A 16,234-nucleotide genomic window follows, 5' to 3' on the forward strand; every position below is an offset into this window, starting at 1 on the left:
TGTGTGAGTGTGAGTGAATGAGAGTGTGTGTGCGCCCTGTGATGGGTTGGCACTCCGTCCAGGGTGTATCCTGCCTCGATGCCCAATGACGCCTGAGATAGACACAGGCTCCCCGTGACCTGAGGTAGTTCGGATAAGTGGGAGAAAATGAATGAATGATGTATTTATGTAGCTGTGTGTATATATATATATACACACACACACACACACAGACACAGCTACATAAATACATACATACATAGTGTGTGTATACATTAAAAAAAAAAACCCTCCAGTTATTCAGGGAATTCTTTATATATCCCGTAAAGCCCAATAGCCTTCGTCGGCCTTTATATTTCTTTCAGACCGTAATTGCTGACAGTGTCGCAGTGTCTTTGCTGACCGAACACCAAAGGGATGTAAACACATAGCACACAGAGGAGTTCACTAATGGAATAATTAGTGTGAGAATGTGTGTGTTTGTAACGCCGTGGCCTTTAGAAACCATTAGTGCGTGAAGGGCAACCGGGGCTGTCTGGGCGTGTGGAAAGGATCGAGTTGCCCATTAGTCCCTCTCAGACACACCTCTATTACTGCTTCTCTCTCTCACACACACACACACACACACACACACACACACACACACACACACACACACACACACACACACAGCAGGCATTCACAGCTGCTCTGTCACTCACAGCCCTGTGAAGTCAGGAGTGTGAAAGAAAGAGAACGAGAGAGTAATACTGTCAGTGTCACACTATTATAGGAAGTTAATCAACCTCGGTGTGTAGTAAAGAAGTGGAGTTACTGTCTCCACCTCTGTTAGATTCATCCTGTCATCCTGTAGCTGGCAGGTGGATGCAAGGTGGTGAAGAAAAAGTGGTCAAAGAAACTGTTAAGCTCAGTGTGACCTCACCTCCACTAGGACTTGGGGACTTGGTGTGTATAACCTGTAATGCATTTGTATTCGTGTACACTTTCTCTAATTGTGTTCTTGTCGTGTGTGTGTGTGTGTGTGTGTGTGTGTGTGTGTGTGTGTGTGTGTGTGTGTGTGTGTGTGTGAGCGCAGAAGTACCTGTCTCAGCTGGCCGAGGAAAGTCTCCTGCACTTCCGTTCAGACGCAGAGTGAAAACGAGACGACGCGGAGAACCGAACCAGGCCAGAGAGGGCAGAGAAAGGATGTGTGTATGAGAGAACAACGCTGGGCCGTGCAGTCGTCCTGCACGTTAAAAACACACACACGTGACAATACAAACACAGGGAGACGTTCTGCACATCGGAGATCCGTCTTATTACCTATTCGCACGTGATTTACTGCCGAAGAAGCGCCGTGGAGCAACGTACCGCACATTTAAAGCAAATATCGCCCCGATGCCGTCACAATTCAATTAAACCGCCGAAGACGAGCGACGAGGCTTCCGGCACTTTTTAAACCTGATTTCAGAAACCGAGCACGTTTCCGTCACCTGCTGAAGAAGAGCGACATCATTCATCTTTTTTTTTTTTAAACTTACTGGCTCTTTTTTTCTGATTTTTCTGAATTCCGTATAAAACATTTGGTTGGAAACAGCACCGAACCTGAGTGAAGCGCTGCTGGAGAAACACAGTTCACAGACCAGAGCCTGATCTCCAATGTGTAAATTGTTGTAATGTGTAAGTTAAGAAGCGGTCGATTCTCCGTCACCTTCGCACCATAAGCGATGGTGGAAAACCGGGTGTGATCTTTTAAAAAAAGTGACAACGACGTGACATACGGCCAATACTCAGAATTGACCCATACTCAGAATTTTTTCTCTGCATTTAACCCATCCAAAGTGCGCACACACAGCAGTGAACACACACACACCGTGAACACACACTATTATAGGAAGTGTGTGTGTGTGTATACCACACACACACACCGTGAACACACACCCGGAGCAGTGGGCAGCCATTTATGCTGCGGCGCCCGTGGAGCAGTCGGGGGGTTCGGTGCCTTGCTCAAGGGCACCTCAGTCGTGGCCGACCCGAGACTCGAACCCACAACCTTTGGGTTACGAATCAGACTCTCTAACCATTAGGCCACGACTGCCCCCAGGTCAATGAGCAATGACTCTCATTTATGTTAGTAATGCAAAGTATTTTATTTATAATAAACACACACAGGTAACCAAGACTCCAGGATACCAGGACTTTTCCATCCATGCTGCGTGTAAGGCTTTCTGAGCTGTAGTGTTACTTGAACCGGACCATGTTTGCTGTTTCTCCAGGCTGGACGAAGCTGTGGACAGAATCAAGTGAACCGTGTGTGTGATAGTAATTTGCAGTGGGGGGGGGGGGGGGGGTTGTGGAAGCGTTTTGTCTTCCGCATGTTTTGTACATTTGTTATCGTTGTCCCGCTCATGAGACACGGGGGTGTTGGGATGGTTGTTTACGTAGACGTTTCAATGCAAATTCTTCAATAAACTTTTGGAGAAATACTTTATGTGGCATTTGTGTGTGTTTGTCTTTTTTTCTTTTATTATCGTCGTTGATTCATACCATCTAAAATCATCTAAAATCGATTACTGTTATTTTACTTCTACGTTATTTATACTCTTAAAATATTCCATAGTAATTCTATTATATATATATATATATATATTGTTACTTCCTTTAGAGATGTCATTTTCCACATTTTTATTTTTACACCTTTTTTTCTAAACTCTAATTATATAAACTATAAATCTTTAAATAAGGAAATATACTATTTTGATTGAGACTTTTCGCACCCAATTAAAGGGGATTGTAAAACTGCAGAGACACAAAATCAGAAGCAATGACGTCATGTCGCGGCTGTAATTCCCAATGCGGACCGCCAGGTGGCACAGAGAAGGTTTAGAAACCACGAGAAGCCGTAACCGCCCGCCCCCTTCAGCACATGCTTCCCATTGGTTGCATTTGTCCGGACTTTAAAATAAACTGACCAATAAGAAGGCTTTAAGGGTGTTTCTGTGTCCCTGAGTTGCTGGGCAGAGCGGACATATAACGTCTGCACACAGAAAGGCTGCGTTAGGCTTCGGAAAGCGAAACGCTGAGAGAGGTAATGTTTTATTTTTTAAGCAGAATTCGGCCCATATTTTGCTTTTAGATGCATCGAGTGCGGTTTATGCACCGTATGATCACGCGCTTGTTTAGAAAAGAACCGAATCGACTGTTAAATGGAGCTGACGCAGGTTTGTTTGGGGTTGTGCTCCACATCCCAGCATGATCCCTAGCTAGGGGAACTCCTTAGGTCGCTCACGTAATGACGTTCACTTTGTTCCTAGTGCCCTAGTGTTAGAGTGCGACTCGGATTAGACGCAGGCCTCTTACTGCTCGTGTAAACACAACAACAAGCGAATCGGTTGCAGCAGCAGCGTGAAGCGTCCTTGTAGATTTTATACCACTGAATTGTTTTGTAAATTAAAATAAGATGAAATGATTTAAATGAAGTGATGCGTGTGTGTATCGTGAGAAGAGACGTGGGCACGTTGGGGCACGTAAAAAGCTCGAACGCAGACAAATGACTGAAGTTTTAATTCCCACTTTAGGTTTTTGTAAAGTGAGCTGTTTGTTGCCTGCACCGTGTATTTGACATGATGGCAGCCGATTGTGAGACCTGGCTGAACACCAATCCCGTGGGTAAGTGTGGCTTTAATACCCAACTTATTGGGCTCGTTGTGCCCTAATCTAGTGCCCTAGATAGGAAGTGAACGTGCGCGTGACCGTGCGCGTGTAGTGCACTTCATGGGCAACGGACGCTGTGTTTAGTTTGAGTATGTTTGTGCGGCTTTTAGACGTGAAAACAACGTTTTAACTTCGTGTCTGAATTGAAATTAAAGTAAAAGGTGTTGGAGTGTAAAAAATTGTACAAATAAATGTTCTGGGAATCAATTAACGTTTTATTCACTTACACGTGATTTTATATTTACGGAAATATTCAGTTTGGTCTCATTTCTGTACCGGAAACACAAGTAAATCTGATAACAGCGATAACACACACACTATACACACACTATATACAGTTCATACACACACACTATATATATATATACACACATGCACTATATACACATACACACTAAACATACACTATATACAGTACATACATACACTATACACACACTATATAAAGTACATACACACACACACACACTATATACAGTACATACACACTATATATATATATACACTATATACACACACATGCGCACACACCCCATACACGTGCCACACCCTCCCCATACACACACACACACACGCATGCATGCATACATGCACATACACCACATATATACACACCATACACATAGCTACACAGACACACACATTTCGGGTCAGACGCTTCAACATAGATATGAACTAGAGCCATAAGACTTATCACATTAATACTGAAGTAATAATCAGTTGTACACGAGCTTTACACTTTTGTAAACTTTGCATTTAAACACACAGTAAATATAGAAAGGTGAGTGACACGTGGTGTGGCTTGAGTGGGTGTGCAGTGACGTAACCGTGGGAGGAGCTACTGTGTCTGTGTAACGTGTATGATAAATAAGATGTCCAACCGAAAGGGTTTGGTGTGTCTCTGTGCAGAATCGGAAGAACTGAGCGACTCGTATCAGTCGGGGAACGAGGAGCGCGGACTCGTCTCTGGAGCCAACGATGAAATCAGCGGAAACTGGGTTCCTGCACCAACCGGGACGGTGCACGAGGCTCGGCTGAAGGCCAAGGCCAAGCGGCGCCTACGCAAGAACTCGTCCAGAGACTCGGGCCGGGGAGATTCGCTGAGCGAGAACGGAGACGCCTCTCGCTCCGCTGCACCCCCCTCCAGCCCCAAAGGCAAAGTGCTGGACCGCAGGTCACGCCTGGGCAAAGGGAGGGGCCTGCCAAAGAAAGGTGTGAGAAACCTTCCTCCTCATGGCTCATCATGTTTAGGCACAGTCTGTACTGAACACAGATAAGTCTTATCAGTGTTATATTACGGCGTCATACGTGATGAACGAGAAAACGACAGATGCTGATTCCGTTTTATTTGATCAGCTTTCGAACTCTCGCCCTCGCTGTATGTCAGATAAAGGTGTAGCGTGGCATAAGAAGGTGAGGTTTGTGCTCTGTGTGAGTCCTCCCTGTCCTCGGTGTGTGCACACGGGCTTCGTTTCCTTTTCACTACCGTGTTTCGTGTCTCTTGTTTTGTGTACCTTCAAGGCTAAAACGTGACCAATCTGATATGGAGTACGACGTGACGTCAGCCGATTTAATTCTGACCATTTACTGTCGAGTCAGGATAAATATTCCTCTAAAGGTTTTGTTCTTTATTTGGGTTCTTAATGAGAATAAGTGCTGAAGTTATGAGGTGGAAGTTTGTACAATAACTGCGTATTGATTTAGTTACCTAAGAGTGTCGAGGTCTCTTTCTCTCTCTCTCTCTCTCTCTCTCTCGGCTAGAGACCACATTGACTCCTACGTTGCGATTAAATTAATCTTTGGCTGTGACGAGAAACAGTGATGTATCCTTGTTGCTAAGGCGTTTAAGCCGCCTGTAGCCGCACCAGTAGCTGATTTTCCTGAATGTTTACACACACACACACCCTGAAGATGCCTGAGCTTGTCCGACGCCTCCGCGTCGCAGTTACGAGGCCCGTTCTGTGGCTCGAGTTTGTAGCCAGCAGACTCGTAAGAGCCGAATTAATGTTGTTTTTCCGACATTTCTAAAACCCTGTGATTTGCACTTCTTCGTCCCTCTGTACTGAGCCTTCAGTAAGAATGTGCTTCAGCTATATATAAAGACCTGCCGTTTCTGTGCGTGTCTGCTGAGCCAGAACCGGTGCACAGCCACAAATAGCAAGTGTGTCGCAAGCTGCAGTCACTTCCTTATCTGCGTTCTGCAGCTGAAGTTGATGTGTCTGTGTGTACGTTGGAGACTGTTACAGGGACCTGGCTGCACATTTACATCACTAACGAACACAACTTAAGCGCAGGAGGACGTCCTCGCGATCTCAGCAGCGTTTAGGTCGGAGTAAATCCTGAAGAACGGGCGACTTGAAGGGTTTTAGGAAGTGAAGATGTTTTCGGGAAGTGTTTAGACGGAACATTCCGGTTTGTTCACTACAAACGCTCGGATGTCTGTGTTAGAGCTGCTCTGTTGCGGTGAACGTCAGGGTGTAAGTAGTCCCTCAGAGCGCTGCCGAGGCTCCAGGCATTTTAGACAGGAGCGAACGCTGTAGCGCGAGACACCAGAGGGTCGATTCGGAGATAAGCGCGACTCCGTTAGAGAAGGAGATTAACACCCGGCGTTGTGTACAGACTCTGGCTGCTGCTGGAGATAAAACTAGAAGCAGAATGTGGAGGGTGAAGCTGCGGCATCGATTATACTGAATATCTGATGGAGGTGTAGGAGGGACTGTGGAGGATGGAGTAATCTATGCTTCAAATCCTCTCTCTCGCTCACTTTCTCTCTCTCTCTCTCTCTCTGTCCCTCTCTTTCTCTTGCTCTCTCTCTCTCTCTCTCTCTCTCTCTCTCTCCCTCCCGCTTGCATAACAGGGTCAGCCAATAAGGCAATGTGTTGTGTAATTCTGTCCAGTGGGAAGAGTAGAAAAAAAAAGTTGTGTATCTCTCTCACACACACACACACACACACACACACACACACACGCTTTCAAACTGTGTGTACTGGCTGAAGTGATTTAGGTGTTTCACATATTACACAAATTCAGTTTTAATCTGAACTCACTGCTTGAATAAACAACTGAGACGTGTGTGTGTGTGTGTGTGTGTGTGGGAGAGAGAGAGCGGAAGACGCCTTGTTTTGATCTCTTTCTGTATTCATGCAAATATGCTTTGTGTGTGTGTGTACTTAAGGCCAGCAGGTACAGTGTTTTGTGGTTGGTGTATGCGTGGGCCTTCACACACACTCATGTTTTCTCTGTAGGAGAAAGTGTGTGTGTGTGCACGCGCGCGTTCGTGCAGCATGAACAGCAGAGGCAGGAACAGCATGTGCAGAGTGCAGCGATATATTTCTGCTGCAGTAGATTCTGACGTGTGTGTGTGTGTGTGTTTAGGTGGTGCTGGTGGTAAAGGTGTTTGGGGAACACCAGGAGAGGTGTACGATGAAGAGCAGGTCGACGTCCGGGACCCCAATTACGACGAAGATCAGGTAGCGGGTTTGTCCCATCTCAGGGGTGGTCCAGCCTGATGTCAGTCTGAAACTCACACACACACACACACAACAGACGTGACACTGAAGCAGCGTTTTACTGCTTTACCTAAACCTTTTAGCTAATGGAAATAAAACGACAAACACGAATAATTAAGGAATAGAACACAACCGAGAGGACGCGTAGTTGCGGTTGCCGTCCAGAAGACCTCTTAATTTCTGCAGCATCACGTGCTGAAGTGTTTTATGTCCCTGATACCGCAGCGACGGGCCACTGGTCACATCGGCCACTCTTTACTTACTAAAGTCTGAAGGGGTGAAACGTATCCAGCTTTACTGACTGTTTAAGTTCAAGCGAATGATGTCGTGTATAATGTCTAGCGGTGTAGCTTAAGCCAAGCACCAAGCAGCCAAGTTACCAAAGTAACCTTTAGTCCAGTGTAGGTAAAGAAACTCGTCTTTCTGCTCGAGTCAGGCTTCATCTACTATTCTTTAGGTGTGACGGAGTGTGTGTGTGTGTGTTTTATATATTTATATACACACCTGTGTGTCTCGTACAGGAGAACTGTGTGTACGAGACGGTGGTTCCGCCTCTGGACGACGACAACTTCACTCAGACCGTCACGCCCATTGTCCAGGAGTACTTTGAGCACGGAGACACCAACGAAGTAGCGGTACGGGAAAAAGGGAGCGCTTATTTCTGCAAACGTCGAAGTTGCCTCATCTTTAAGCTGTTAGAAAATAAATAAATAAAAAAATCCTTTGCTTAAGCAGTTGGCTGCGTAATCCTGCACTTACTTCTGAATGTAAGCCTGGGCGACCAGTCAACCGTCTGTCCGTCTCCTGTACCTTCAAGCGTTTATACTGCACTTATGAGCTCGGGGGGTAGATTTATTTGTTTTTGTTTGTACCCCAACGAAAGAGATAAAACTGGATGTTTTTAAATGTCGTACATTTCATATCAGCGCTTTATCTTTTCCTGCTTGGGCAAAAAAAATACTAGTTTTACATGAAATGAAGCCTAAATCTATATCCTGCCTGCTGTAAGTGTTACTTTGTGGCTCGAGGTCGTGTGGCTCACACACACGCACACACTCTTTCTCTCTCGCTCTCCTTATGTAGGAGTTACTGGGGGAGTTGAATCTCGGCTCCTTGTGCAGCGAAGTCCCGTTCCTGGCCGTGTCGCTGGCGTTGGAGGCGAAGGCAAGTCAGAGAGAGCTCACGTCCTTCCTGCTGTCGCGTCTGTGCGGCCGAGTCCTCAGCCGTTCTGACATCGAAGCCTCCTTCCACAAGCTGCTGAAAGAGCTGCCCGAGCTGGTGCTGGACACCCCTACAGCACCGCAGGTCCGTATTCAGCCACGACACGCACACATCATAGCTACGCACCACCTTCATGTAAACTGCACCACGTGTACACACTCCATCTCAATGCAGACGGAGACATTGTCACTGTGTCCACTGTAACGTCGTCACAGATCACACCGCTGTTAGTGTCACATCGAGTCAGATCTCGTGCACGAGTCACATGACCGTGTATCATCCTGTCTGACGGTTTCTGTTCTGCTTTACGGGACCGGACCTTTACAGTAGTAAACATTTTCTTTCCCCTCCCACTTCAGACCAGATCAGATGAAGCTCACAGCTTCGCCTCCTGTTGCGTTTTTAAGAACGTTCTAAATAACCAACACCTGATGGATACCGAACATCGGATTTTGTGGATTTATTGTTGGGTGGAGCTTTGCACGAGTTCCAGATGTTGGACACAGAATATTTTGAACACTTTCTTAGCCTCTGAAATGAGCCTCATTAAAATGTTCCTCTACCTGTGTCACTTTTTTGTCGTGGTCTCTCTTCTCCTCGCGCCCCCCCCCCCCCCCAACATTTTGTTTTAAGGCTCATTCTCTAATTAATATTTGTTTTCTGTCTTCTTGCAGCTGGTTGGTCAGTTCATTGCCAGAGCTGTAGCAGATCAGATTCTCTCCAAGAGCTACATTGACGGCTACAAAGGGAGAGTGGACTGCGAGCATGCCAGGTTCGTGTTCGTCCTGCACGCGGCCGCCGCTCACGCTTTCAGTAATAAACTAAACTCCAGCGCAGACGGTTCAGCTGTAACGTACAAATTCCCCTCAGCAACTCGCTTGTGTAGCAAACACATCCAGATTAGTGTTTATAGACCCGATTTTAGAACACGGTGCGACGACAACCGCGGTTTCTTCTCTTTAACAGACTTGTTCTTCGGCTTTGTTTCTACTGGATGAGAAGAGCTGTGCACTACACACACTACACACACACAGTATTTTCAACAATCGGATCTCGACCCCTACGACCTTTTGATCCCGAAACGAGAAACAGAGGGAAAGACAAACTAACCTTGATTTAAACGGTCACCTTTTTATTTATTTACTTACTTACTTACTTACTTACTTACTTACTTACTTTCTATTTACTTATTTGGTTGTTGGTTATTTTACACATCACTAATTAATAGCTAATATTTTGCAGTGTTTGTTGCACCAAGTAAAAACGTTTTCCCCCAAATTATCCCCTGTAACAGACGACGCCGCGCGACATTAAAGCGTCCGTCTGTCGTCTCGTTTAAGCTCTAAACAGGATTTAGGATTTGGTCTGTTTACTCTTCAAGCAGCAAGCTTTCAGTCCAGACTCTGGTGGTAAAGCAGCTTCTGCACTTGTTTGTCCACCGTGTAAATGACGGGGGGGAGCAGGAAATCCAATTTAGAATGGCTTTTTTTATTTTTATTTTTTTATGAGGTCAGAAATGTGCAACAGAGTTGAACAAACATGGAGGCAGATGACTAACATGCTGTGGTGTGTTCAGAATCCACAGCTCTGTGCGCTACGTTGATGATAACTAAACCAGTTAACGGAAACCTCGCTGTGTTTAATCGTTATATATTTACACATTTAAATACCTAAACTTGCCCCTTGGATTGTTTGCTGCTTTAATATGTAGGTCACATGGTACATTTGCCTTTGTTATTAAACAAAAAGCTTTACTGTTTTAATAAATCTGTTTAGTTCACCGACTGAATACTGGTGTTTGTTAGCGTTACACGTGTGATTGACTGCTGCGTGTTCTGACCAACAGGGCCGCACTGGACCGCGCCGCCGTACTGCTGAAGATGAACAAGGAGTCAGGACTCAAGATCGACAACCTCTGGGGCTCGGGGGGAGGCCAGAGACCTGTCAATCAACTCATCAAAGAGGTCAGGTCCTGACCTGACCTTTTATCCAATAAAATTTCACGTCGATGATCATTGGTTGTGGAGTTTGTACCGTAGAGCAGAACGAGCTCTGACTGTACGGTGTGTGTGTGTGTGTGTGTGTTGCTCCTGCTCAGGTGAACCTGCTGCTGAAGGAGTACGTGCTGTCGGGAGACACGGCCGAGGCCGAGCGCTGTTTAAGGGAGCTTGAGGTACCGCACTTCCATCACGAGTTTGTCTATGAGGTAAGTCGTCATGTATTTATCTGTGGCGGTGGTACAGAAACACACACACACACACACACACACACACACACACACCCCCCCCGGATGATTCCAGCCAGATTCTTTTGTACCCTGAAGGCCGTCACCAGAAAAAAGGGACTTGGCTAAATTCATCGTTAGCTGTTCATGCTATAAATAAACCCACTCGCTCCGTCTCATCCTCTCGTAGGCAATAGTGATGGTTTTGGAATCCAAAGGAGACACGGCCCTCCAAGCGATCCTGAAGCTGCTCAAATCTCTCTTCGACTCCACCGTCATCACCCTGGACCAAATGAGACGGGTACGACGCCCCCGGCGGTCACGGTCGTGTTCTCCCGCAGCTGCCTACTAAAGAGCACGAGCAGAACCGTCTTCTCCACAGGAGACGCTTTTTATTTATTCCTGTAGCCTTATCTCACTGTGACCATTCCTGTTTTTTTTTTTTTTTTACCCCAACAGGGTTATGAGAGGGTCTATATGGATATAGCAGACATCAACATCGACGTACCGTGCGCTTACGCCGTACTGGAGCACTTTGTGGACAAGAGTTTTGGGGTCGGAGTCATCGACAAGAAACTCCGTGACCTGTGTCCATGTCGGTAAGTATGCAGTGACTGGAAGAAGCTGAGTGCTTAAGAAGCTCGTATTGCTTAAGCCAACTAAACGAGTAGCCCAGGTCATTCCCGCGACGATAACCGGTTGTTAATTAGAGCAGCTTCCTCTTCACTATTCACTTCATGCGGTCGGTATTGGAAAACTTTGCCGTCGGCGTTCTGTATAAACTGAAATGGAGCAGTCGAACATTGTACAGAAACTCTCCCATTCGTCCTGTACGGTACGCTAACGCACTGATTTTACTTCTTCCCCAGAGGAAGGAAGAGGTTCGTCAGCGAAGGAGACGGCGGACTCCTCAAACCCGACACCTACTGAGTCTGCCGCGTCCGCCGCGTCGGAGGAAAAGTAGCGCCGCAGCGAGAGAAAAGAACAGAGAAGCGTTGCCCAAGAACCATTTGCCCCAGAAATGTTAAAACCGCACACGTGTGCGTATAAAACAGGTTTAGGTTTATATCTCCTCCTGACAAGAGCTTAGAGCTTACGCAATGGAACACGGCTAACGGAAGAACGCATTTCTCTCCATTTCTCTCTGTCTTTCTCTCTCTCTCTCTCTCTCTCTCTCTCTCTCTCACTCGCACACACACACACACGCTAAAATCCTGAACAAGTGCCACACTTTTAAATGAGTCATTCCAGGTTTTGTATTTCTGGGTTCACTGCCACTCAGCAAATTTCCCTGAAGATCCAGTTAGCAGGAGAATTTTGAGCCAGTTGTCTTCATTTACCCAAACTGTGTAATCTGTTTGTTCTGGAAGTTCTGATTGTCTTTACTTAGCGGTGGCAATGGAGTTGATTTTGGTTTGTGTTCAGGAGGCCTTTTGTTGTCATCTGTTTCTCCCCCCCCCCCCCCCCCCCCCATTTTTCTTTTTCAATCTGCCTCAACTATTCCTTGTGTGTCTTTTGTTTCCCTGCTCGGTCAAACAAAGACTCTGATACAGGACGCACCCGATGCCAAACTGGCAATTCAGAGAAATGTGAACAAATCTGATTATTTCACACACACGGTGTCAAAGCGTTATTTTTCTATGTTCCGAACACCGACGTGGGCGTATTTACCAAATGTCCTCGCTCTTTGTTGAAAATGGTTACCAAATAAACTTAAGCTTAAAGTAACAATCCGTGTTTGTGTCGATTTATTAAGACTCTGTTGACCTGTTGAGTTTTAGTTCCCGGAAGGTTACGAGTTCAAATCCCGGGAATGCTCAAGACCAGCGTGTGTGTGTGTGTTTCAAAGACAAACTATTTTGACTCCTTTTTGTTTTTGAGTTCTGTAGATGGATAACTGAAGCTCTTTTTACTGTTTGACTTAAGATGAGAAGTATGACATCAGGTCATAAAACAAGCATTCGAGCTATATTGAAAAATAAAAAAGGTTTCAAGAATGTTTATTACCGACACTTGTGTTTATCAGTACGAGTAAAGCGAGCACTCGTTTTGATCTGAATGAAAAAAGAAACGAGACGTTTATTGACTGAACAGTTTATTGCTCTGTAAAGGAATCGGCTAATTACGGTCTGGGACACGAGAGCCACTCAGCCTACAGGGGAGCACTTTGTGTACTGCATTATATACTTAAAGGTGGGGTCTCCGATTTTTGAGAAATGCTTCAGAAAACTGTCAGGCCGAATAATAAACAAAAATCAAAACGAACGTGTAGCCAATAGGCAGAAAGGGGCATGTCTTGTCATTATGGGCGGAGAGAGTGTTCAGTGCGCATGTGTGACATTAGCAGAAAGCGGTTTTAACATCGACATGGAGGATAAAAACAAAGAAAGAGAAGAAAGGCTTACGATAAGGACAAGAAGTAGGACGTGTTAATATAGGATCAGCTTTCCAGCGCTGGAGAGAACTGAAGGAGCAGGAAGTTGGCCACATATTCACAGGTTGGAGTTTCCTGAGTCAATAACTCCTGAGCTAAACGCTGTTACTACACAAATAACACCTCTTTTCTATCGTAGTAATGTAGAGAGGCAGCTACAACCGTGTTTTGTGTAGTAACAGCGTTTAGCTCAGGAGTTATTGACTTGGGGAAACTCCAATCTGTGAGTATGTGGCCGACTTTACTTAAGACGCCGAGGCGCTTTTTTCCTTCTCGATAGGTGAGTAACGTTGGTTTTGCTTTGTTACACAGAACTAATATATGCCTTTGTCCTTTACATGATTATGCTTGTGTGTCATTTTTGCTTGTTTGTTTATCTACAATCGTATTGTTCTTCCCTTCAGCTATGAGACACATTTCTTTCCATTAGTTGCCTGGGTTACGTATGTGTGGGCGGCGCTATCGATACAGGGGTGGGACCTATTTGGGTTAGGGGTGTGTTTGTTTTGGTGATTTCAAATGTCAACATTGGCTTTCAAAAATCGGAGACCCTGCCTTTATTGTTCACACCGATAAAGGTTTTGTTCTATCTGTGGAAGGCAGGGCACGTGTTGAACACATGAGCATCGGGAATCTGTGCCCTAGTGGCTCCTCTGTGAAGCTCACAAAACTCTATAAAAGAGTAAAGAGCTCCGAGATGAAGTCCGATTCACTGGATTGTTTTCCTTTTTCTTGGTTTTATTTAGCAGCTTGAATGTGGTGTTTTGTTTTTTTTTACACCTTTTAATAGAAAACGCCCAGATTTGACAGTTTGTGCTGATCAGCATTAGAATGAGCTGTTTTGTATAAAATTTCAGGAACATTTTTATTTACATTATATATTTGAGAATACAAGGATAACAATACAGAATTTTCATAAATACAGTAGGTGATTTCTTGTGTAAATAAGTGTGTGTCTGTCGGGGGGACGTTATAGTGTGTGTGTTTAAGTTCAGTCATCAATGCTACACGAGGACAAATCGGTTCCTGGTGCTGAAGGCCTACTGTGCGCGCTCCCGCTGCTCCCCATCTGCCGCTTCCTGCCGCCTGACGAGCTCCTGTGCCTCCTGCTGCATCTTCTCCAGCTTCTCCAGAGTCACCGACTTCAGAGGCAGCAGCTTGGGTTTGCAGAGGATCAGCACCGGGACGTCCTCCATCGCCAGCTGACCTACAGGCAAACACAGTAATTCACGGTATACACTTTCCGAATATTGTGCGTTATAGCCGGACTACTAGCCTAGTGTGGGAACATGACTCCTGTGTCAGGAGTGTAGATTTTAGATGTATTTCATATGGATGAGTACTTTAGGTGACGTGAGAATGAGGGATTATAAAGACATCATTATAGTAGGAGGTGAAATAAAAACATTGGCTTACCTTGTTTAGGCAAAACCTCTCTGAACACTGACTTGACTTCAGGCATTGTGAATCTTCTCTATAAACCCTGTGGTCAAAGAAAGCAGCAGGTTTTATTTTAGTGGTTGTCTGTGGTACAGTGTGTCACCTCAGGGGTAGAAAAGCTCGTCTGTATTTCACACTCTGTATATCGTGTACTCGCGCGCTCTCTCTCTCTCGGTATATCGTGTACTCTCGGTACCGACACGGCGACATCGCGCTGCTGGAGAAATAAACGATTTATCACGCGACACTAAACGACCTGGGACTTTTACAAGGTTTAACCTTTTATTTTTACTTTAAATCTGAAGTAAAATGGCGTTAATATCAACTGCAGGTATCGACACTCTGATCGCTATCTGTTATTTAGTGGATAAGCCGTACCGTTATTAGCTTATTAATATTGTTCTTGTTGTTGACTATGTAAAATCCGTAAACCTCCATGGCGAATGAAACAGACAGTTTGTAAGATTACCTGCTGGATCAGTTTCTTCCCCGAATCCCAAATCTTCGTCTCTCTTTACTGAGGAGCAGCGACACGGACCCCGGTCTCGGTTGTTATGGCGCCGAGCCGCGTTTCCTCTCCGGTGTGTTCTGAAAACGAATCGCGCTTAGGTGCTGCCACCTGGTGTACATTGTGGCATGTTTGCAAGCGGAAAAAACCTCATTAGTCTGTCTGAGTCCTCATGTAGTGACAGGACAGCATGTATTGATCTGTCCACCTCAACACAGTCCATCTCTCTCTCTCTCTCTCTATCTGCATCTCTGTCTCTCTCTCTCTATATCTGCATCTGTGTGTGTGTCCTCTCCCTCTCCCTTCCCCATGTTTGGTTGTTCCCCATGTTGCTTTCCTCCCAGCAGCACAGGCAGCTTCTCTACGTTACTCCAGCCCTGAAACCCAGAGATGATGTCCCCCGATGACTTTATATTTGTTGCATTGTGTTTGGAGATGCAGCTCTGTCTCTAAAGCTCTGAGGTCACAGTGTGAGCACATTCTGTCCTCTCTACAGCCCAAGGTCTGTTTGTATCAGACCTGCTCTTCTGCCAGCCAGTGTGTTCACTCAATCTGTATTTACTCAGAGTCTTCATCAGTGTCGGGTCGGTCACTGTGGCTTGTCCATAGGTTTGAGTTTTGTTTGATATTTGGTCAGTTCTGTCAAATAAATGATGTATTTCTCTTTCTCAGAGGAGGCTCCTTCCACACTTAGTTCTGTAGTTCAGGGCTTTGTAACAACAGAAGGAGACAACTTTGTTTTTGTGCCAATTTTAATGGAGCATTTGATATTTGTGTACATTGATGTGAGCATCATAACATTTCCCCCAGTGAAACTTTGAATTAATTTTAAGGATATTCCCTTGTGACGCTCTTTGGAAGTCAACAAAACATGCAAAAATCTTTGTCACTTTTATGTATGCATTTGTCAATAAGGCTCTGTAGCATATAAATATGGTCAGACGCGAAGAACTTGAGAAAGGAATCCAATTTAACTTTTGCTTAAGATGCTGTGCTCAATCAGAAAGTCTATAATTCTGGCGTTTATGATGATGCAAAAAACTTTCCTCAGACTAATCTTCACACACCTGCCCCGATAGTTCTGGGGTTTAATTTATCTCCATTTTTAAATATGGGCTAATGTCTCCTTGATCCTGGATCTCAAGGCAGTGACCTACACACACAATCTGTGTGTTTAAAAATTAGTTTAAAATGCTGTCTGGTCCACAGGCTTTCCTATTTTTGCG

At 45.2% G+C, this 16,234-nt stretch overlaps 2 protein-coding genes across 5 annotated transcripts in view; both read left to right on the forward strand.

The window, feature by feature from the left end:
- rbm20 (RNA binding motif protein 20) overlaps positions 1 to 1,707 on the forward strand; it is a 39,601-nt gene extending 37,894 nt beyond the window's left edge. For all 3 annotated transcript variants that reach the window (XM_047801145.1, XM_047801148.1, XM_047801139.1), the window contains one exon: positions 1,055 to 1,707. In XM_047801145.1, the coding sequence (XP_047657101.1) occupies positions 1,055 to 1,114 (60 nt within the window). In that variant the 3' untranslated portion in view covers positions 1,115 to 1,707. The remainder of the gene's footprint in view (positions 1 to 1,054) is intronic.
- Positions 1,708 to 2,890: 1,183 nt separating this feature from the next.
- pdcd4b (programmed cell death 4b) lies at positions 2,891 to 12,357 on the forward strand. 2 transcript variants are annotated; one of them, XM_027168665.2, is made up of 12 exons: positions 2,892 to 3,046; positions 3,537 to 3,627; positions 4,582 to 4,884; positions 7,048 to 7,142; positions 7,703 to 7,816; positions 8,265 to 8,486; positions 9,077 to 9,174; positions 10,249 to 10,366; positions 10,501 to 10,608; positions 10,817 to 10,927; positions 11,086 to 11,225; positions 11,496 to 12,357. In XM_027168665.2, the coding sequence occupies exons 2-12, from the start codon at positions 3,582 to 3,584 to the stop codon at positions 11,554 to 11,556; spliced, it is 1,416 nt and encodes a 471-aa protein (XP_027024466.1). In that variant the 5' UTR covers positions 2,892 to 3,046; positions 3,537 to 3,581; the 3' UTR covers positions 11,557 to 12,357. The 2 variants fall into 2 exon arrangements, with proteins under 2 accessions (XP_047656219.1, XP_027024466.1); XM_047800263.1 differs by lacking the exon at positions 7,703 to 7,816 and having other exon boundaries at positions 2,891 to 3,046.
- The last annotated feature ends 3,877 nt before the right edge of the window (positions 12,358 to 16,234 follow it).

The sequence above is a fragment of the Tachysurus fulvidraco genome, chromosome 1 (assembly GCF_022655615.1).
Source record: "Tachysurus fulvidraco isolate hzauxx_2018 chromosome 1, HZAU_PFXX_2.0, whole genome shotgun sequence".
NCBI lineage: Eukaryota > Metazoa > Chordata > Actinopteri > Siluriformes > Bagridae > Tachysurus > Tachysurus fulvidraco.

Bases quoted from the DNA above. Each gene is read 5' to 3' on its own strand.
- pdcd4b (XM_027168665.2), top strand. From the start codon at position 3,582: ATGATGGCAGCCGATTGTGAGACCTGGCTGAACACCAATCCCGTGG. The intron at 8,487-9,076 runs GTCCGTATTCAG...GTCTTCTTGCAG, and splicing joins ACACCCCTACAGCACCGCAG to CTGGTTGGTCAGTTCATTGC. The intron at 10,928-11,085 runs GTACGACGCCCC...TTACCCCAACAG, and splicing joins CCCTGGACCAAATGAGACGG to GGTTATGAGAGGGTCTATAT.